This window comes from Parambassis ranga, chromosome 15 (genome assembly GCF_900634625.1).
Source record: "Parambassis ranga chromosome 15, fParRan2.1, whole genome shotgun sequence".
NCBI lineage: Eukaryota > Metazoa > Chordata > Actinopteri > Ambassidae > Parambassis > Parambassis ranga.
Genome location: NC_041035.1, coordinates 13734319 through 13757081, shown reverse-complemented (window position 1 = coordinate 13757081; position 22763 = coordinate 13734319). Strand labels below are relative to the sequence as shown.

The 22763-nt window shown below is 43.1% G+C and overlaps 1 protein-coding gene across 1 annotated transcript; it reads right to left on the bottom strand.

Annotated features, from left to right (window-relative positions):
* Positions 1-9082: 9082 nt before the first annotated feature.
* On the bottom strand, positions 9083-20205 carry sfrp5 (secreted frizzled-related protein 5). The gene is made up of 3 exons (XM_028423322.1): positions 19236-20205; positions 12986-13063; positions 9083-10475 (listed from the first exon to the last, which is right to left on the bottom strand). Exons 1-3 carry the CDS (start codon positions 19792-19794, stop codon positions 10147-10149), a joined length of 966 nt encoding a protein of 321 aa, XP_028279123.1. The 5' UTR covers positions 19795-20205; the 3' UTR covers positions 9083-10146.
* Positions 20206-22763: the final 2558 nt, after the last annotated feature.

The window sequence follows — 22763 nt, the reverse complement described above, 5'->3', positions numbered from 1 at the left end:
AACGACCACCTGTGTAGTAACAGTCTGTTTGATGCTTTCCAGTCTGGTTTCAGAGCCCATCACAGCACAGAAACAGCACTGCTTAAAGTCACCAATGACCTCCTCATGGCATCGGACCGGGGTCTCGTCTCTGTACTCGTTCTACTGGATCTCAGTGCTGCCTTCGACACCGTAGACCATCGCATCCTGCTACACAGATTGGAACACGAGATCAGGATTACAGGAACAGCACTGCGCTGGTTTAAATCATATTTATCTGACAGATTTCATTTTGTTCACACTAACGATGTGTCTTCCACAGGTACAAGGGTTAACCACGGTGTTCCACAGGGTTCTGTGCTCGGACCGATCCTGTTCACCCTCTACATGCTCCCTCTAGGATACATCATCCAGAAGCACGGCATAAACTTTCATTGTTATGCTGATGATACCCAGCTGTATTTATCCATGAAGCCTGAAGAAACGGAGCCGCTAGTCAGACTACAGGCGTGTCTAAAGGACATAAAGGACTGGATGTCCTCCAACTTTTTACTATTAAACTCAGACAAGACTGAGGTCATTGTTTTTGGACCGAAACATCTCAGAACTAGTTTATCAGATAATACTTTCTCCCTGGATGGAATTACTCTGGCCTCCAGTACGACTGTGAGGAACCTTGGAGTTATCTTTGATCAAGACATGTCGTTTGTTTCTCATATTAAGCAGGTCTCCAGGACCGCTTTCTTTCACCTGCGTAATATTACTAAGATCAGGAGCATCCTCTCTCAGAGTGATGCTGAAAAGCTCATCCATGCTTTTGTCACTTCAAGACTGGACTACTGCAACTCTTTATTGTCAGGATGTCCACATTACTCCATCAACAGTCTGCAGCTGATCCAGAACGCAGCAGCTAGAGTTCTGACAGGAAGCAGCCAAAGGGATCATATCTCTCCTGTCCTAGCGTCTCTTCACTGGCTCCCAGTGGACTCAAGAATACACTTCAAGATCCTTCTTCTAACCTACAAGGCTCTTCATGGACTTGCTCCATTGTATCTGCAGGACCTGATTGTACCATATGTTCCTAATAGGACACTCAGATCTCTGAGTGCAGGTTTACTAGTAGTTCCTAGGATTCATAGAAGTAGAATGGGAGGACGAGCTTTCAGCTATCAGGCACCGCTATTATGGAACCAGTTACCAATCTGGGTCCGAGAGGCAGACACTGCCTCCACCTTTAAGACTAGACTTAAAACTTTTCTGTTTAGTAAGGCGTACGGTTAGCCTTAGACCTAGTGTGTAGCACAGCTATGCTGCTCTAGGCCTACGTTGTCGGGGGGCACAAACATGATCCACTGAGCAGTTTCCCTCTCACCCTCTAACCTCTCCTTTTCTCTCCTTAGTCTGGCTCACACTGGTCTCAAGACCTGGATGATGACCTGCAGTCCGGCCCGTGAAGTCTCTCTTGCTTTACGTTGTCGGGGGGCACAAACATGATCCACTGAGCAGTTACCCTCTCACCCTCTAACCTCTCCTTTTCTCTCCTTAGTCTGGCTCACACTGGTCTCAAGACCTGGATGATGACCTGCAGTCCGGCCCGTGAAGTCTCTCTTGCTCTACGTTGTCGGGGGGCACAAACACGATCCTCTGAACACCCTCTGACCTCTCCTCCACTCTCCTTAGTCTGGATCATACTGGGTAATATCGTCTCATAATCTGTGTTAACTGTCTTCCTTGTAGTTCTGTGCCTCGCTCTCGCTCTCTCTCTTTGCAGGTCTCAAGACCTGCATACTGACCTGCAGTCTCTCCTGTGCTCATCGACTTCACTAGCCCCTGCTGCTCATCTTTACTATCAAATTACTATTCCTACTTATGGACCGACGATATATATAGATATCATTACAATATATCACTGTTTCATCTTGCTGTCATGTTTGCTCTGTACTGTATCATGTTTGTATCATGTTTGCTCCTCTCTCTCTCTCTCTCTCTCTCTCTTTCTCCTTCATCCTCTCTCTCTCTCTCTCTCTCTCTCTCCCTCATCCTCTCTGACTAGCAGCAGGACTGGTTCCCCCTTAAGTTGACGGGTCCTGCTCAAGGTTTCTTCCTCTTAAAGGGAGTTTTTCCTTGCCACAGTGCTCTTAGGGGGGTTCCTGTGAAGCGCTTTGAGACAATGTCTGATTGTAATATGCGCTATATAAATAAAACTGAATTGAATTGAATTGAATGTGAGAGAGGTTGTCAATAGTTCACACAGAACATTTAATATAAATTAATAGTTGTCTGAAATGAAGTGACATAGTGATGCAATATATTGCCTGCAAGTGCGAATGTGTGTCATCACTAAAACATGCTTGGACACACAAAACCAGAGGCTGTGTTTGTGTATCTGCCTGTATCTCCATGTTTGTGCATGTCCAGAAATGCAGTCATCAATTTAACATGTGAGTCTACCAATTACCAAAGAGTTAGTAGTGTTAAATGATTTAGAACAGCAGCACCTACTTTGGCAGCTGCCAGTATTGCTAATAAATGGCATTGGTTTAGTTCATGCTGCTGAATAGGTCAATTGTCGTCATCATCAAGAAGACACTATGTACTGGACAGATTCAAAGTATCAAGGAAGCACTGCTGTTGGTCTTACATCTCTGAAATGGCATGCTTGTACAAAAAGAGAGTGACTGAGAGAGACAAGGTTGGACAGAGGTCGCTGTAGAGTAAAATGAGGTTTGACTGACCTTGTACGTGTCTTGGCCAGAGATCAGTGAGCAGGGCATGTCTGACTACAGCAGAGAGTGAGAAGGGTTAACTCTGTTCATTCAGTACATGTTCAAACGGATTACTCGTTTCCAAAATCATGTAAGCTGAGTGAAATCCAGCATAAATCATTTACATCTGTCTTTGTCCTGCTAGACAACCACAAATGGTCTGTGGTGAAGGAGAGCTGTGTGTTCTGTGCTGTTGACTGGTCTGCTTGTGTTTGTTTTTATATAAAGGTTCAAAGATACTTATTTCAATCTGCTTTTAGGATTTTTTTTATTATTTATGTGCTTGAAAACATTTAAAAAGGACTTTTTAAAATTCTGAGATGTTTTTGCCAAAAAAACAGTACATCCTAAAGATTCACTGTGTCCTAAGAATTGATGACCTGTTGGACAAGGTTTTATTTAGGAGTACAAGTAGATGATTGGAAAAGCTGGTGGAGAAGTGAAGCAGTGCAGTTTGGCAGGCATGTGATTGGCAGTTGGCAGTGACAGACTGGATGAATTGTTAGATGCAGGTGAGTTGAGCATATAGTGAGACAGGGAAAGTGAATTGAGCCAGTGACTGGGAGGTGACTGGCTTGGAGTTGGTAGGACCAAGCCTGAGGAAACGGAGAAACCAAACCACAGGAAACCTTTCATCAAAGCCCCTCCAAAAAACTAGCAATTCCAATTTCTTCCAATCTCTTTCCAGGCTCCAGAAAAACTGACCGAAAAAAATCAATTAAAACATGGCATTGCTTAATAATGTGCTTGTCCAGTGAGCAGCAGCCCTGTGGTGTCATCAGAAGGAGCAGCTCTGATGGGGTGTAACACGACATTTGAAATCTGTATGTGGAGCCACAATGCTCTGTCTTCTCCACCTGTTTTTCATTGGATGTCTTAGATGTCTCTGTGGTTGGACAGTTGATGTTTTGACTTCCCAGGGGTACTCACCCAACTCAGACCACACAAACCTCAGAACCCGCACTTACAGAGCAACTATTCTGATGAAACTTTTTCCATTGCTTTCTCGGCTTGCCCAAGTGCTCCGCTATGCCAAACATGTGCTGCTCTTTTGAAATGTTGGATCATTAATGTCCATAAACACTTCAAACACTGAAGAGTGATTGCTCTGAAGCTGGCTCACTGAAGCTGCATTTGGTGGGGTTATTGTTTTAGGCAGCAGGGAAAAGTACTGGCCATTATTTTGGGCGAATGATCTGCTTGTGGAAAGCAATCAGATGATTAAGTCTGTCTGTATTCACACCAAGGACAAATACCAGTGGGGAACTGTTAAGGACCTTGGTCATAGCAGCATGAGGGTAGCATTTGCATTACATTTCATTGTAATTTTTTTAGGCCTTAACGAAATATTTGCATAGTGAAGATTCTAAACATATTTTGAAGGCATGCTGCATCATTACTGCAGATAGAGAGCAGTGTTTGTGCCAAAACATTAAAATCTCATTCTGCTTGTTTTGTCAGTCTAAACATCAGAAGTATTGGTTTGGCTTCTGTGGAAAGTCATCACATTAATTTTCAAGTGATGTTACAAGATTCAAATGCATTAGATGGTGAACTGTGGGTAGAATCTGCAAGAAATTGTGGTAGGTGTAATACAAAAGTGACAGAGGTTATTGTCTCAGGATGAGAATTATAGCTCGTCAGGGTAACAAGTAGCACAGAAAAACATGAGAGGAGTGAGAAGTTGGGTGGCCAGAGGCAAAAGAGATGTAGAGAATTGAAGGGCTAAGAAGGCAAAAACAGGCTTAAGCAGGATTTAAAGTCTATAAATAATGCTTAACAAGGCTGATTAAGTGGAAAGTTGTGTAAGTAAAGCTTTTCTGTCTGTGTATACAAGCACTGAGTTACAAAAAGACAGAGTTGAGCCTCTTTTACACTGAGATCCACTATCATCTGGCTTTTTTTCTGCAGCGGGAAAGGGTGCTATCAGCACTCCCTATTGAGATGAATATTTAGAAGTGCATTATTACTCATTAGTAAAGTCTATCCATCTCCGTTCAAGCAGCAAACAAATATTGTTTAAACGGATCTGAATGTTGTCACCGCTTCCATGCTGCTGTCACACTAATTTTGGTGTCAAAACAGGTTTTTAATTGCCAAGTGGATTGCATGCCTACAGATTTTTGCATTTTAAATGTGACTTTCCATCGTTTTCATTCCTCTTGGCTCAGCATTTGCCAGCGTGCATTTCAGTTTTGGTAACTCTTGGACCTCAACAGACTGCACAAGCCTCCACACAGTCGGCCAGACCAAGTCCAACACACTGAAAAAATGCTGCCGACTGTTCCAGTTTTATGAAGGAAACCAAAGTCTTTGGTTTCAGTGGATATGTGGATCTCCTCCAAGCCCACTGTGGGAAGAAGGAGGAGAGCACTTGATGGCAAAGCTAACAATGGCACCGGGACCTTTTCCACTTAACAACAGCAGCATGCCACCCAAACACACACACTGATTATGCTGCAAGGTCTGAAAGAAGCCTGACAAGAAGGAGATGGAAGATTATGTCAATTAGCAGCCACAGTCCCACCTGGCCAGACTGCCTTGTCCCTTAGTGTTTGAGGGGGTCAGAGTTCATGACCTTACTGCCAAAACATTGAGGGCTTTTACTCTGTGCACAGTTTTATCAGCCAGCAAGCCCCCACACACAAACACAAACACACACAACACATTTTCACCTCCTTCTGACCCTTCGCTCATCCCTGCCTGACCTTGACATCTGCTGCTGTGTGGGTGAAAAGAAAAGAGAGAGGGAGGTCAACGGGTCTCCAGGGAAACACATTTATTTATTGGCTTATGCTTGTCTTTCCAAACTGGTGCTCATCTCTGTGCCAGCCAAGTGTTTGTGCGTGCCCATGGTTGTGTGAAGAGTATGAATGCAACTTTCCGCTTATGTAGTTGTGCCAGTGTTTGTTTTGTCTGAGCCACCCTGGCACTACTCTGTATAAATACATGTGGATGCATGTTTGGCTGCACCTACCAGTGTATCCTCTTTGATGTTTGTGTGTGTGAGGGTGTTGGTGTGTGGGCGCATGTTTGTGTGTGTGTGTGTGTGTGCTTTCCATGCGGCTGTAAATCTCTAGACTGACATGTTGGTTCAGTAGGGAAACAGCAGGTTTGGGACACACTGATGGCCTTCACAGATGGCTTCAGGACCCTGCCCACGGGAGGCCTCCTACTCCACCTATTAATTTATTCATTTTCCACTGCAGAGGAGACACTGAGGCCAATGTGATTGTTTCCGAACGCCAAAGTACCCTGAGAGCAGCTTGCTTGTTTTCTTATCCAGTCCTTTCTCGCCCCCTCATTCTTTCCCTGAGCCTCCTGTCCCCTGCCCTCTTTGCTCCAGATCGGTGTTGTTGCCCATATATTTGTTGTATTGTATTTGTTCTTATCCTCACACAGGCCGGCTGACAGGCTGTTACAGTATCATTGTGCAGCTAAGTTACTGTGAGTAGCATTTGAAGGAGAATGGCACGTGGTCTTTCTCTTATTGTCCACCTTGTGTAAATGCAGCAAGCCTTAGAGGGGTGTTGCAGTTCAATTCAATAAATGTGCCACCTCACCGTTTAAAGTTCTGTTCAGGGATAGGTTTTAACACATGGTGTTTTGTCAGGTATACCTGGCAGCTTCAGGTCTAAGGCGGTTGTGGCTCAGGTGGTAACCCAGGGTTGGCATTTGTTCCCCCACCCTGGCTGCATGCACATGTGTCTCAAGACACTTAACCCTGCTAACAAGCAATTTGAGTACCTTTGAGTGGGTAACAACACAGCGCTATCCAAATATAACCTGGCAGCTTGAGGTGTATTTTCACCATCTGGAGTAGAGAGGTACAAAGGTACAACAGAATGCATCCTTGTGAACAGCACATTTGGTCAATATACACACCCTGATGGTCATATTCTCACTGGATGGCCAAGACAACTGATGTACTAAAGTCTAAAAGAAGGCAGATGTGTGGATGGTGGCTATAATAGCCCTTCATCCAGGACACTGAGATTTATATCCCTTATTTTACTATTGATAAAGATGATTAGCACTCAGCTGAATAGCAGTGTTTTAGCATGCAGTTTTCATGTACCGGTACATAATGCTGTGGAAAACGTTTGCACTGTGTGTGTGCCACATGTAGAAACTCTGATTTTATTATAGGGAGAAAATGATTCCCTGGCTTGCTCTGGGCTGTTTTAAAGGGACTCTACACAACACATGCACACACATACACAAAAACAGCCACAACAACATGCAACATCTTTATTGCATTTTCAGGCTGAGGCCTGTAGCCAGTATAGTCCTTCTGTCCATGTGCTGCTGTTACCATCCCTCGTGCTCCTCTTCCTCTAAATGAAAGTACAACTCTTGTTTTCTTGCTTCCTGTAGACAGGTGGTCCGGTGGTGCAGACCAGAAGGATGTTGGCTTACTGGCTAATGCTGTTTTAATGGTACCTTGTGTGGCGGGTAGAGAAAGGCATGCTGCAACTAATAGAATTTTTTCTGACTCGCTAGTATGTTACATAACGGCCTTTCTGTTGAGGTATACTAGTCAAATCTGATTAACATGGATATGACCATGTGTGGCTGTGTGTGTGTGTGTGTGTTATATACTCGCTGGCATGCGTTCCTGTCCATGTCTGCATTCATGTTTTCATAAAAAGAAGTTTCTCAACAAAGAAAGAGATTACTTGATTTAAAAAACACACACTGTACGTGACTCCCTCTTGTAAATAAACTATCAACAATGTCAGCTACATCTTTTAAGAAAAATGTAATTTGCTGCCAACTTCAAAACAAGAATCAAAGGGCAAGTGTTTCATTCTGGACTCCTAGTTTTCTGTAATGTGTTCTCCACCCAGCCAGAGTGAAGCTGCTTAATCTGATATGTGGGTATTTGTTCTGTCATTATCCATAACGTGTAAAAGTCTAAGTAATAAAGAAATTACTGGAAAATATCAACATTTTACATCCACAGTGTTTTACTGTCGGTACTTATAAAAACACATTGTAAATCTGATTTACAGGACCTACATTCAGAGTTCATTAGCTCATCTCCCAAATGAACTTTATCACACAGCAAAAATATTTTCTCAAATATTGAAAAAAGGTTGAGCCAATCACACCCACCTCTCTCTGGGTTTTGTCAAAAGAAATTATGAAAAATTGTAGAAAAATGTGCAGCTGAAGCAAAACAAGTGGGCGGGTGAGTGAAAGAATGTTAGAATGAAAAAAGCAAGTTATAACATTAACTCCTGGAATGTAAAGCTCACGTGTGTGTGTGAGTGTGTGAGAGTATGTGTGTGTTAGTGTGCATGCAGGTAGACAGCCACCATTTAATGGTGAAAAAGCTGCTTATCAGCACACTGCAATAAAAATAGACAATGTGGTCATTCTGTGTGTGTGTGTGATCTCTCTATCCTGTCAGTGTTATGTGCTGTATATTTGATGAAAATGTTAAATCCAAGCCTCGGTTGAGACAGCTTGTAGTTATATTATTCCCATCAAGTGTGTGTGTGTGTGTGTGTGTCAGGTCCCTCATCAGGGCCTTATTAACTACACCATAGTGACCTTTGAGGAGGTGCTGATGGGTGTCTGTGGGACCCAGCCAAGTTTCACCCCTGCTCCTTTGCTCTTTTTTTGGCTACCTCCTCTCTCACTTCAGTGACTTGCTTAATGAAAGCTGCTCATCATTTTCCTTTAAGGGACATGTTATCTACTGCAAGTGTCCCAGAGTTTAATTCTAAAGACTACTTTTCATCACATGGCTCCTCTACCTCTGTGGCCGTTGGATCTTTAGCTCGGTACATAGTGTATCTCTTCTGATCACATATAGTCATTCCTATCCCCTCCTGTTTCTGTCATTCCACGGTCTGGAGACTATCTCCAAAATCACTTGGAAACAGGACAGTCCTCTACTGGCGTTCATGCTTCAAACAGTTTCCAAAAGTCTCCACATTCCGGGAAATAGGGGCGGAAGATGGTAAACATTGTAAAGTGTCACATTTGATCCAGCTTGTGCTTCAGAGAACAAAGGTGCCAAATCTTTTTATTGCAGTAAATTAGCTGTGTGTGTGTGTCTTGAGTCATTAAGCCATGAATGGTTTTGATAAAGTTGGTCAATTACATTGTGGCTTGCTGTCAGTCTGCGTCACCCCTTTTTACTCTTTAACTTTAAATACTGGTGCTTTTGTAGCTCAGCATCTGGCTAAGCAGGAGTGTGTATCTGGAAGATGTTGACATCACACAGAGAAATTCACCTCTTTGTTTCCTCCAGATAATCATGTCATAAAATGACCTTGACACTGAAGTGTGCAACAGATGAAGAAAAAAGACATGCCAAAGATGTGTTCTTTATAAAAATTTCAAATATATTTTATTCATTTATTTTATGTAAAACAAAGATCTATTTCAGTAACAGAAACTACTTACAGGTTAATATGTTAGAAAATATTGTTGAAGGTAAATTTTCATCTTTCATTGCTACGGCAACAGTGTATTCAGGTGCTATGTCTGTATGTATGATTTCTGCTTTCATACCATAGAAGTTTAACTGAAGCAAATTAAAAGATTTTGGTACAAAAAAAAGAAACATTCAAAGAGTTATAGCGAAAATTAGTGAGTACCAGAGACATATCAATCCAACATGGTTGGTTCTGTCCAGAGTCTCTTTCTCTTTCTTTCTTTTTTCATCTCCACTCGTTTTCAGGAAGATTTCTTCTATGCTTTAACTTCCTTGCTTTCCAATTGAAAAAAAAAATAAAATAAAAAAATTCAAGTTTCCCTCTTTCAGGCCACAAAAATAACGGTACTGTTCAGAGTCAGTGGAAGCATCCGTCCGTCTGTCTTCTTTCCCAGCAAGGATGAAAGAAAAAGCCCAGTTATCTAATCATCTAGTATTCGTCTGAAGTACCTACTTTTACATCATTAACACACACACTTTAGTGAATCATTTACATTTCTCTGCTTTCACGTTGTTCCTGGGAGCTCTGTGCCAGTGTGGCACAACCCACAGCCCACACATCATTCAGCTGGTTTTACACAGAGACAACAGAACCTTATCTCCCCCTTCTTTCTGGCAGTAATCTTTCCCTTCCAAAATACTAATGTCTAATTGATAAGGATGCTGAAAGATATGATTTAAGTGATTGGTTCTATATCAGAGGAGGAAAGCAATAGGAAGGTTGCATTAAATTGCAGGGGGGAGATTAAAATGTCACTTGTCCTAATTGTTTTTGGGGGCCTTGACTATCTGATTGATGTTTAAGCTGAGAAAATAAGTTTGAGCACGCTGCAAACCCTCGTTGGACTATGTATGAGTGGTAACAGGGATCTGGGGTTCATTATGAAGAACTGGAACAGGGTGGAATGTGGGGAGCAGCCTTGAAGTCTGCAAATGCTGCAGCAAGCCACATCACTGGAAGACAGTGTGGTAGGTAGGACACTGATGGGACTTCATGTACTTGATGGCGAACTTGAGCTCCTTGCTCTTCTTGTCCCACTTATGAATGGACATGAGCAGCAGCTGCTGGTCCACTTTGCGGCCCATGATGAGGAAGTTGGAACCCAAGCTGTCGAGTTGGGCACATGGGCAGTTGGCACCATTCTTAATGTACAGGGTCAGTTTCTTCAGGTCCTTCTTTCTCAGCACACCCTGCTTCAAAACTTTCTTCTTCTTCTGTGCTGCGATCAGCTTCCGGTCACCCTTCTCCTTTTTCACCTCCTTGATTTTCATCTTTAGGACTAAAGGAGAGAAGAGGGAGATGTTTAAATTTAGTTCCATTTTTCTTCCACAAAAACACAGATATTCACACCCAGAAGCTGTTAATGTGTCACCCTGATTCCCCTGTTCCCCTTCGCTGTGAGCAGCTATGAGAGCGTGGAGCTTTGCCAAAGAAGCAGCTAGTTAATACCTCTCCTGAGTATCATCATTTAGTCTTTCCTGCAGCGTACAAAAACTGTATCCTGTGAGTATGTTTGTATGCCTGACTTGGGGAAAAAACCCATAAACCAAAAGAAGGAGGACATGTTTTTGGAGTTTGTCTTTTGACGTAAGCAAAAGTCAAAGCCAGTCTTCTTCACCATGCTGCAGAGTCTTTTAAGTTAACAAGTGCTGACTTGTAAATGAAGTTACAGGCTAAATTGTTATTGGATTTAACCAGCACAAAACTCAACTGAAATAAATGTTTTTAAGGCTGAAAGTTATATTGCAGCAAATCAAATGCAGGTTTGTCCTGATTCAGTCTTTAATAAACACAAATCTAAGCCTGACCCTGTGAGCACAGTTCATGACAGGACGCAGCAATAATGTGTTTTCCCTTCATTCAAACAAGAGAGAATAGAAGAGCTTAGTAAGAACTGATTGCAAAGAGGGGAAGCAGATTATTGTTGTTGTTGACTATTTGTAAGCATTTTGAGTAAAATGTGAAAGATTACGGGAAACTGAGCTTTGTCAACCCAATGAAGTACTTGTTTGTATTAGAACTTTATGTTCATAGGTTAATATTGTACATGAGAGATTAAAATTGAACTGCCAAGCACTTGAGAGAGAGAGAGAGAGACAGGAATTCTCTGGGTGAACATTTTGACAGGTGAAATTAATCATGAGGTGGGCAAAGGCGCAGGGTTGGTATGAAGCACCGCTATGTACCCAGCACTGCTGGAAGATCGCCATTTCACTTCTCGCCTGCTTGTCTATGGTTGCATAAACATCCCTCAGTACACTCTGATAGTTATGCAGTACATGTGAAGTGATAGCATGTTCAAGAAGGAATGTGTGTGCTGAGTTGCCCCTCATTCACATCCCGATCAGCGCCTTCACTGAGGGCGTGTGTTTATGTACTGCGTTTGCGTGCCACTGCATGTGTGTTGGTTTTTTTGTGAATGACAGCATTCATGTGCTTAGTGAAGGCATGATGGATAAACTCATCTGGCCCCGGCTCTCACTACCTCACTTTAAATGCCCACCCGTATACAGCTGTAAGTGATGCTGTGATGGGGCCCAGTGTGCAGCCTGGCCAGCATCTTTGTGACAAGCTTTATACAAACCCGCTCCCCCTGTAGTGAGCAGAGGTAGAAGCAGCTGGAAACAGGAGGAGAGAGTGGTGTGCTGTCGTTTCTGAGGATAAACAGGTTTTCATTCAGTTAAAGCAAGCAGCCTGCCGTACCAACCAGGTGTGGGGCCCCCTTTTCTTTTTTTTTGCGTACCACGCTGCTAAATGGTACAGAGATCAAACGCAGACTGTAACAAAACAATCAGATTCTCTGAGGGCATATGATGTCTTCAGATGAATAAGTTACAACATTCATGAGGTGTGAGCTCAAGCTGTAATGGCCCTATAGGATAACATTGTAGTCATTCTCGCCTTGATCTTCAGAACTATATGTCACAGTTATCTTTGTCTTATTCTTGTGTCTCTTCCAAGTCACGCACATTCTTAGCCGGTATAAATCTGTTTTCACACACAATCATGTTTCATTTTAATGGCCAGAAAGAATCTGTGTTTTTTCTTTCTTCTGAAGCAGCCTTGTGTTAAATATTGAAATGTGTTCCCCTGCAATTAATCAGACTAATAAATATCTATGTAAGTAGGATATATTATGAGTAATAGTAGTATTTTGTTGTTGCTGGATGTGATGTGTTCATTCATTTTATTTAAAATGAGTCATGCTCTTCATACACAGATTATTTTGTAGGTTTGGTTAATTGCAATACATTGCAACACTTCATTTTCATTTAAACTGCAGGTTTTGCATCTGTTCAGACAGCGCTCTCACAAGGTTTTTTGTCACCCTTTACGTGACCAGAGAAAAAACAGAGCAGTATATCATTAACTGGAAACACTGGAACAACAGTTCCTACATGCAAGCTGAAATTCAGCCCATTCAGAAGTACAATGGGCCAAAAGGCTCAATGAGCAGATATAATGGAATAATTATGTTCTGGCTTCATGTGCAGGTTGTTACTGTGGCGAAACAGGAAGTGTGGAGAATAATATTGAGCAGACAAGGATCTGTTACATTAATTCATCAGTTCATGAAAAGAAGAAGAGGCTTATGCAAGAATAAAGAGTTGCTGCAAAAATGAATGATTGCACCTGTTTGTGTTTTAATTTTATTAACTAGCTACTAAGAGATAAGTTAGACTTTTGATTCCTGAAGGGAATTGTAATCATTATATAGCACTTATTATATATCAAGTTAAGTATTTTTTCAAAGTATTATTAGTACTATTTTGAATCTGTAATACTTACCAAAGTCACTGGCACAGTAATGCTCCATGATGTTGTCTGCTTTCAGCTCATTGTCACACGGGGGACACACCTTTGACACTGTAGAGATAAAATAAAAGTGCTCATCAACTACACAGAATCATATTCTATGTGTTACTTATGAGGACAGATTGGCTAATATCTAACAGCTCAGTTGAGGTCATTGTTTGTCAAGTGCAGTCAGCGAAACCAAAGCCATGTTGGTATGAAATCGTTAAGCCCCAAGTACTTTTCAGGCACTTATTTGCAGCCCCCGTCTTCTTGTCAGAGGCTATTTGCTGTGGGGTGAATATGCAGTCCAGTAGGCTGGCTGATGTTTGCCCTGCAATTACATTGGAGAAAATGTTTTTAATTCTGGCCGTTGTATATTTTGGTGGTACAGGCGTGGTCTCTGGCTGTGCTCAAAGGTAAACGCTGTGGCAGTAGCTGCTGAAGACAGTGAAAAGTGATTCAGTACACAGACACAGCTGGCACTTAGGCCACACAGCCACCGCACATTGTGAAACAGTGAGGGGGGGAAACCAAAGCAACAAGTTTATTTTTAACTCGAAGTTTATGGTCATGCATGCTTTGCTCAACAGCATGTTTTACTATCTTTGATATGGGACTTTATGATTGTTGTTATGGTACGCCCACTGAGGGGAGACACACCATGAGACAGAGAAAACTATTTATTTACATGTTTATAGTAAAAACAGACAAAATAAACGATTCATCTTTATGACATTTTGATTGCATTATCACTTAGCAGCACCCACACCACTTATAAAACTTACTTCCAAAAGCTTCAAGTTTCTTGCACACACACACATCACTGTAATTTTCTCCAAAGGCTCTTCAATATAAAACTTTATTATGACAATTACGACATAAGCTCCGTGTAATCCCAAAGAGGCTGGTTGCAGCTATTTGCATCTAATATCAGACCATAAAACATGGCACTGCGCCAAGTCAGAGAACAAGGTATGATATTGGGTCAGGGAGAGAAGGATGTGGTATAGAAATCTTCCCCACACCACCACGTGGTATACACACCTACAGGTGAATCTGATTAGAGACCATCTTTGTCCACAGCTCTAAACTTCTGCTGAGTAAGCAGCTGTTTTCAGGATGGCTGCTTATATAGGAGGGCTTAATTTTTCTGTCATTCACTCACCGCAATACTCAAAATATGTTCTCCCCCAAGACCACCACACAACACACTTGAACACACATCCACACACAGAGGATTGTCCGAGCATGGTGCAGCCCCCGGGTTAAAAGTCAGGGTTCAGAGGTTATCACCCCAACCCAAACCTCAGTGTCTGGCCAGATAATGAGGGGTGGGGGTCAAAGTTTAGCATGCTTCAGTGCTTGGGTCATGGGGATGTGAACCCCCTTACTACGACTGAGTGTGTGTATGTATGTGTGAGTGTGTGTGTTGGAGGCAAGTGAACCATGCTCTTGTAGGGAAACTGGCAGTTTTTCTCCTCTGAGGGTTTCCCATGCTTTCACAGGCAGGAGACCTGTGAGGCCTTCAGGGTCAGGCTTCTAATTGTCTGGTGCTGACATGAAGACTGGGACAGGAGCATGGAAACACACACAAGCACATGCACGCAGACTGAGACGAGAAAACTTCCCTGGATTTGTCTACTCTGAATGATTCCCTTGAAGCGGTTCTGTCTTATTGAGACTCTGTGGTAATTCATTCTGGTTTCACAGGGGTGGTATGTTGGCAGGAGGCCAGTTCAGTTTGATGCCAGAGCATGTGTCAGGAGAAAGCAGTCCCTCCATGAAACTTAGTTGAGCCTGGACTGAAAACCATTTGGATGCTGCTGAAAATTCACTTAAGCAAAGACTGCCTTCATCGCTGGTCCCCGTTGGGGGAGTCACCGTCATGTTCTGATGGGAATCACTGCTGCGTGGCTTTTTTTCCTGGACGTACTTCTATTGAGAAAATATTTTGACATTAGGTCATTATTATATTTTCACCATCATTTCAAAGCAGCTGAGGAATTTTTACCCTGCCATTTGATTTAATTGTGAAAATCATGTTCTTGCACTGGTTGATTTTGGACTTCTCGTGTTTTGGCATTTGCAGGCTTGGTTCAGAAAGTTTAATGCTCCCAGTCACTGTGACAAATGTTACTGTCTCACAGAGTCATTGTTGCGAATGATGAGCTCCGTTGATGATTAAGGATAAGAGGAAGAAGATGATGAGGAGCTTGGTGAGCAAGGGAGGTGGTCTGCTGGAAAGCCCTGCTGTTAATCTTTAAGCAGCAAGCCAGAGTGGAAATGGTGTGCGGCAGGAGTCCAAGAATTTAACTGCACAGCTTCACTTAGCTCTGACGTTAATATCACTTTCTCCATGTCAGTCTGTCCTCGATGCTGTGTCTTTTGTCTGTCATCCCCCTTTCACAGCCTTTCAAATCTCCAAAGCAATCTCCAACCAAAGCATATTAAACTTACTTAAAACACTTTTGATGTTAAAGATAAAAAGGTCATTTGTTAAATATCTCTGGGATAGAAGGCCCCACAAGGATGTGTTATTGTGCAACAAACGGGCCATAGCATTAGACCTCTGCCACAGAATACGTCGATTATTATCATCATTTACTTATTGATTTTAATTAATTTTGTGTAAACAACAACATAAATTATGGCTATCACTAAATCACTAAAAACACCCACTTAATCCCTAAAGGACTCTCTTTGTCTTTGCATGACATTTAAGGGTGTTTAATTTTGCAATTGAAAACACAAACACTATAAATCACATTTTATGTTCGACAAATCTGCTACAGTTGGGTGAAATTTTAATTACACAATGTTCCATGCTTCTTTTAACTCTTTTAACCCACACACACAAAATACAATCTAATCTCACAGTATCATGGTCTGATACAGACATGGCATACATGTCTTTTACCTCATCTCGTGCAGCCTGAGTGATTTTGATGGGAGGGACGTTCCATTTTAAAGTATGCACGGGTCACTGTCTCACATGCCTCATTTGGGCCCTTTAAGTTATGAGCAGCGACACTTACAACATAAAACGGTACTATGCGGGAGATGAAATGCAGCGTGTGATTTACGTTGGAGGGGTCTAACATCTGTTTAAATGCGGCATGCAGGCGGACAGAGGAGGACTCAAACATGCCTCACAGGCAGCCCCCGTGGCCTCTAAAACACAGCACGCTCCTTGCATCTGTAGGAATCCTATACAGAAGAGAAAATACACTCTCAAAAGGCCTTGGCAGTCTTCTGTGCACAGAGCGTTGGATCACATTTTCCCTTTTCATATAGCAGCCAGGGCCACATGAGTAGCGCCCATTGTGCTGCTTGGGACCTGACAGCACTGCCTGTCTCCTTTAGCATGGTTGTAACTTACACTAGTCACATCATAGAGTGCAGCTGTGACAGACAATATCCTTCACACCATGCAATTTCTTAGATTTTTGCTGGACCTGTTATCTTGGAGAATATTTTCTGTGCAAACAATGTGAGTTATGGAGTTTACCTCCAAGCACTAAAACAGAACCCCATCTGAGCTTATCAGATTTACAGATGCTGACAGTAGCTAAAGGTAGCATCATTAAAACCATGAGATGGAGTTGATGGGGTGGCATTAACTGCCTGACAGACTGAACTCAGATGGCCTTTTGTGCTCCCGGGATGCCTGGCCCCTCTTTTGTTAGCAGTCCGCTTGTCTTCCTTGGTATAATATACAGACTTGTGTTTCACATAATCACACCCCATGGGCTCCCGAACACACACAGGCACAAGCGCCAACACACACACGCCAAAAAAAATCATCTACACACACACACACAACCTGAGCTCAGGTGGTGGTGGAGTTCCTCTCGGATTTGGCTGTGACAGAGAGGTGGAAAGTGAATCTAACTCTGTACTGTTAGTTTCCACAGAAGCCCTCGAACCGTGCTATATCATGTAATTGCAGAATAGCTCAGATAGCATCGGGGCCCCCTGGACGGGGGAGAGTGGCAGGTAGAGCAGTACTTAATTCCTGTGATTGTTCTAACTCCACAACAAGATTTCTCCTGGATTACAGTAAGATTCTCTTTGTGATCTATTGTAAAGAGAATCGTCACTGTCCTACAATCACATGGAGACTTCCCAGGAAACTTACTTCTGCGAGTTCTTAGCTGAAATTCCTTTTTATTATTCCTGGCTGCGGTTGTGTGTGTGTGTGTTTGTTTGTGTGTCTGTGTGTGTGTGTGTGTTTCAGAGCCAAAAGCTTGTCCTCAGGATGGCCTCATCGGCACATCTGAGAATCTCTGGTTCTTAACAAAATGTCAGTGACTGAGCCTTCGGGCTACAAGTGATATGGGTTCACTCTCAGTTTCAAACACATACACACACACACACATACACACACAAACCCCCACTCTAACTTTTGAGCAATTTTTGATTTATTCTGTAAAAATTGAATTCAGCCGATATTGGTCTTTTTGTCGAATGATCTCGAAGCACTTTCTCTAATCCAGCCACATCTGATCATTACTTGATTAGATAAGATCAACAAACAGTTGCCTGTTTGAGAAAGGTGATAGATGAAGTCTAAGCTGCCTCCCTCTGAGGGAGCATGTAAAAGAATGAGTTATGACTGTGTAAAGCCAAAATGTCACATAGTTGATACCAGTCCTACAAAAACAGAACAGCCATTTTCCCGAATGGAACAAGTGAGTTCTGCATTAATCTTCCAAAAACCTTTTTCCACTTTTTTAATCAGTTAGATGTCAGCATGGTGTGAAGAGTAAAAAGCAAACAGACTGACAGGATATATCCATCAGAGGCCAGCTCATGTATAGGACTGCAAATTTCTCTTCTAAATTAAATACTACTTACAGGAAGAGGAAGAACTCATTTGGAATGGCAATAAACGGTTAAAGGCAATAATGTGAATAATAAATGGTTTTCTTCGAGTCCTCATTGAAAGAGGCGGACACTTCTGCTGGTGCAGGAAGCAGCTTTTCTCTCCTCTTTTATGCTGCCTCTCTGCTTCCCTCTCCTTTCACCCCTCCACTCAGCTCTCTCAGGGACAATCAGACTTTAGCGACTCCCATTCTCTGCCTGCCTCTCTTGTTCTGTCATGTCGACTAATTAGTGGGAGCTCAGTAATTGGCCTTCTAGCTAATTGGCCTGCTGGCTGCCAGACCCAACAAAGACCGAGCAGACTGGGACACAGTGGGGACTGTCCCCCTTCCACTGTCTAAAGACCCTCATCAACTCCTTCTCTCTGCCTCTCAGTTCTGACTGCTTTTGTAAAGAGGCTACACACACACACACACACACACACACACACACACACACACCTATTTCTATCAGTTCAGTTCCCACTCATTCTGTTAATATTGGCCCATCTGTCAGTCTTCGTAGTTATTGTCTTCTCCTTCTTTCCTCTGGATTTGTTCGTGAATTGACACTCTGCAGACCTGCATGTGTGCTGCATGCACAAAATAAAACCAATTACTCGGTAGTTAGACTGATTGATCAGCAGTTGATGCATGTCTGCTGATAACGTGGTGTGCTAAGATGTGTTTAACATCACAGCCCATTTATCTTAACTCAGGCAGCGATCTGACTGCTGGAGTCTCTCAGTCTCCTCTCTCCCTGTCAGTCTGTCTCTGACTTTCCCTGAGGCATACGTATGAGATGGCAGCGGGAACCGTCCTGAGCTGTCCACTTACACAGGAACTTTTCCCCTGTAGCCTCGTCCTGTTCCTGTCTCTCTCCTGCTGACCCTCGTCTGGATAGTCTCTCACTTAAAATTTCATCTGTCGTTTTTGCACAGCAGGGAACCTGTGGGAGGTTCACATCCTCACAGTTTACAGACTTTCACAGCATCTGAGTTTTTACTTGTCTGAATGTTTTCCTCTATCATTTCAGTGTCTGTGTCAGCCCAGTTATGACACTTATTTCACACTTATTACATTTTTAACCCATGTTACAATACTATATTTGCAGCATAATATTGACATCATGAATCAATCAGTATATCAAGAAAGCTCTGTTTTCTCAAAGCTGTGATCATAGATTTATTAATGAGTGTTCTGAGCCTGTCCCAATACTGCAATCCCTCTGTTCATATTACATGTTATTAAAATATATTGAATAGTGTCTTCCTTAATGTTTATAAACACTGTTTTACATTTAACTTGTATATGTTGTGCTTTTTTTAAGTGAGACTTTGTGACTTTTTTAAGTGTGAAATGACACATAGCTGCCCTACCTGTTGGCTGGGTTGCCTGGTCCCCAGTGAACTGCATGGGGATGCAGAGGTCATTATCAATCGGGAACTTGTCACAGGTCAGCATCTCTGGCCAGGGGAAGCCATAGGTCTCCATCACCGGAGCACAGCTATCCCTAACAGCCTCGCACAGCGAGCGGCAGGGATAGATGGGCCTGTCCAAACAGACTGGTGCAAAGAGCGAGCACAGGAACACCTGTGTGTCAGCATGGCACCGTTTGGCCAGGAGGGGCACCCAGCTGCCTGCCTGCTGCTTGACTTCTGGCATGGTCTCATGGTCGAGCAGGTTAGGCAGCCTCATCTTCTTGTAGCCCACGTTGTGGCACAGGCGCAGGTCAGCTGGTATGTCCACACACTGGGGCTGCTTGGTGTAAAAGCGGCCATTGTGGAAGTTGTCTGACTGCCAGCTGTAGTAGTCATACTCATCTGCGGCTGAGACGGTGAGGAAGAAGAGGAGGAGTGAGAAGAGCGACAGGCTCAGTGCCAAGCTGAAGGAGCCCTGGGTTAATGCCCACATGGGGCTCTTTTGTCCATGTGCCATGCCTTTCTGAGTTCAAACCAACAATTCAAGAAAGTTGTATCCAAAGTCTCCAAAGTGACTCAGTGAAGACAAAATGCAAAGAGAAGAGACGAACAAGTGGGGCAGGCGTACAAGCTGTAATCCCTTTTTTTCTCCTCAGTATGGACGCAGCAGATTGAAAACAAAAGTGTTTAATTCCCTTCTTCCCTGGAGAGTCACCCCTCTAAGCCTCCCTGAAACACCTCCCTGTGTGTGTATGTGTGCCTCAGGTAGTGAAGGTGGGAGGCAGTAGTCAGGGTAGGGTGAGCGCACAGGCAGGACTTCTTAATGTTCTAACTTCCCCTAGTCACAGTTTCTCACTCTCTTTCCCTCACCTCCTCTTAGACTTGGCTCCAGCCCTCCCTTGCTCTCTGTCTATCAGTCTGTAGCTGTAATGAGGAGTACCTAGCTTTAAGAGTCAGTGGTGGCTGCTCTCCTCAGCTGCCTGCCCCCTAGCAGGCTCCCAGACCATTAACCTTCCTACTGGCCTCCCCTGGACTCACTCACAACAGCCTCAGCCAATCACAAGCCCAGGGGGAGGCTCCCTCTGGCCTGCAGGACACTCCTTCTTCAGCCCCTCATTCTCAGCAAAACCCCTCCTCTACAGTACAACAAGTTAACAGAAAAAAGTCTCTCAAGCTGTATTTTCACATCCATCCCTCATATGTACAACAGTCTTAGTGAGGAACATAACCGGCAGATGTTGTCATCCTCTCAGCTGTTTTTCTGACAGATTTCTCATCAGAGACTCAACAAGCTCCCTGCAGCTTTCTCCACACATAACAAATAGTGTCTGCTTGCCATTCAAGCCTGCTCTCTTCATTAGCCCAAAAGAATCTGGCAGCAGCCTTTCTGCTAGTATCAGCAGTGAGAAAACTTATTCACAAGCACCCCTAAGAAATTCAGGAGGAGATGAAAATGAATGGAGTGGGTGCGAAAGAGCTGCGGCATGGGAGAAGCGAGGTTACCAAGTGTGGGCCACGCAGCTACAGGTGGCTAAGGTGGTTTACCCTTGCTATGGGAGTTATGCTAATGTGTGTGTTGGCTGTGAATACAGGCACGCTGCCCCTCTGTCTCTTTCTATCAGTGCCACTGACACAGTGAGGGCCTTCATCTTTAGAGCAAATTCACTAGAAGGGTCACATTCAGATTCAAAAGCCTGTAGCATTGTGAACAGGATGTGGGATTGGTGGCTCACACGGAGGGTGTTCTTGCATCTTGCATTTGATCTGCGTCACGCATTAATGCTTCTCCTGATGTGAATGGGTTGTAAATGCAGGCTCACACAAATGAAGGCTTTGCAGTAGTGTGAGCGGACGTTTTATCATGATGCACTACAGTATGGATCATCCTGCAGCTGGATGTTTCTGACGTTAACCAAGACATGTGATTTTGGATTATTATTATTATTATTATCTGTATGTGGCAGTGGAAACAAGCAGGCTTGGAAGGCGAATGTGTGTGTGCGTGTGTTTTGCAAACAGTTGGAGGTGGACTTGGACCAGAATCAGGGACAGCATTGTTCTTTGCCTGTAGCGTTGAAGATAAAATTCCAGAAACAGCACTTTGACCGCACTTTCACTTATTTCCAAAGCCAGGCACAGTGAATAAAATTACTGCAGCATCTAATCATTTTTTTTTTTTTACCTTCGAATAGAGTTGAACATGTTTCAACCTTATCTTCTCAAGCTCTGGTTCAAACCCCTGTTGATTTATTGGTGTGTGTATAGATATTGCAGAGTGATTTTTCTGGGAATTGTAAAAGCTGCCAGCAGAGCAAACAAGCTCAGAATTTACTTGGCGCAGTTATCATAGCCTACACCGTGGAAAGACGGTGGTTAGCTGAAGTCACCCCAGAAATGTTGTCATCATGACTAAAAGCATGGCTGAGTGGATATAAAGCACTGTTTTGGTTGAGATAACTTTATAGCCAAGGCTTATTGACTGTATTTCCTCACTTCTCCTCTTCCATCACTCTGCTCCTGCTTTCATTCTTCAAAGTGTGGCGCTCAATTTACAGGCAGAAACTGCTCTGCTAACCTTTGCTCTGCAGCTAATCAATATTACTAGCTAATCATCTGTGAACCTTACTCTTTCACCAAGGGGTGGACAGATTGTGTTGCTCACACCTCACTATCACTGTGAAGTATCATTAGTGCAATGGTGACCTATTTTAAGACCGCTAGCGTTTCCTCCAGATACAAGCACAGTGTCCTGCCTTCGAGTCAGTAACAAAAGTGTCTTTCATGGTAATCAATCAACAATGGTTGTCTCCTCTTGTTCTCCTTCCCCTAACTGGCCCCTGCAGCCACTGGCCAATCAATTCCACTCTTCAGTTTCCAGCCCTCTGATTGGATGGGGGTTATAAGATTAGGCCCAGCCTGTATTGTTGGGACTAAAGGTTTAGCATGGTTTGAAAGGAGTGTCTCAGCAATTGTATGAGTGTGTGTGCTTGGAGATGTTGGTAGTTGGTATGGGTTTGTGTGTGTGTGTGTGCGTGTGTGTGAGTCAGGAAGATTCTAAAGAGGAAAGCCTGGAGGGTGTGGGTGAGGTGGCCAGCCTCTCAGATATGCCCTTCATGCAGAGTTTGAATTCCAAACCACACAAGAAGATGATGTCTGAGCAAAACACAATATTGTGTGTCATTCTGTGACTGTACACCAGCAGCAGAATGCACAAACACACAACTGTATGAATTTAAACTCAAGATTCTGTTTCTGTGTTACTATATAGGTTTAAAAGCTGTAGATACATTAATTTTTAATCTTTTGACATTAAAAATGTTTTATTCATCGTGGTGAGCAGGAATTAAACTGATCCAAAACTCAAAGTTATGCAGAGCTACAACAAACAACAAGTTAAATCCATCCAGCAGTGTAGAAAGCTGTAGAAAAGCATTATCCGTGCAGTAAGGTCTCGAGTAAACCCCCACCTCCTCACCACACACACAG

Bases quoted from the DNA above. Each gene is read 5' to 3' on its own strand.
- sfrp5 (XM_028423322.1), bottom strand. From the start codon at position 19,794: ATGGCACATGGACAAAAGAGCCCCATGTGGGCATTAACCCAGGGCTCC. The intron at 13,064-19,235 runs GTAGGGCAGCTA...TTATCTCTACAG, and splicing joins CCAGGCAACCCAGCCAACAG to TGTCAAAGGTGTGTCCCCCG. The intron at 10,476-12,985 runs GTAAGTATTACA...TCTCTCCTTTAG, and splicing joins TTACTGTGCCAGTGACTTTG to TCCTAAAGATGAAAATCAAG.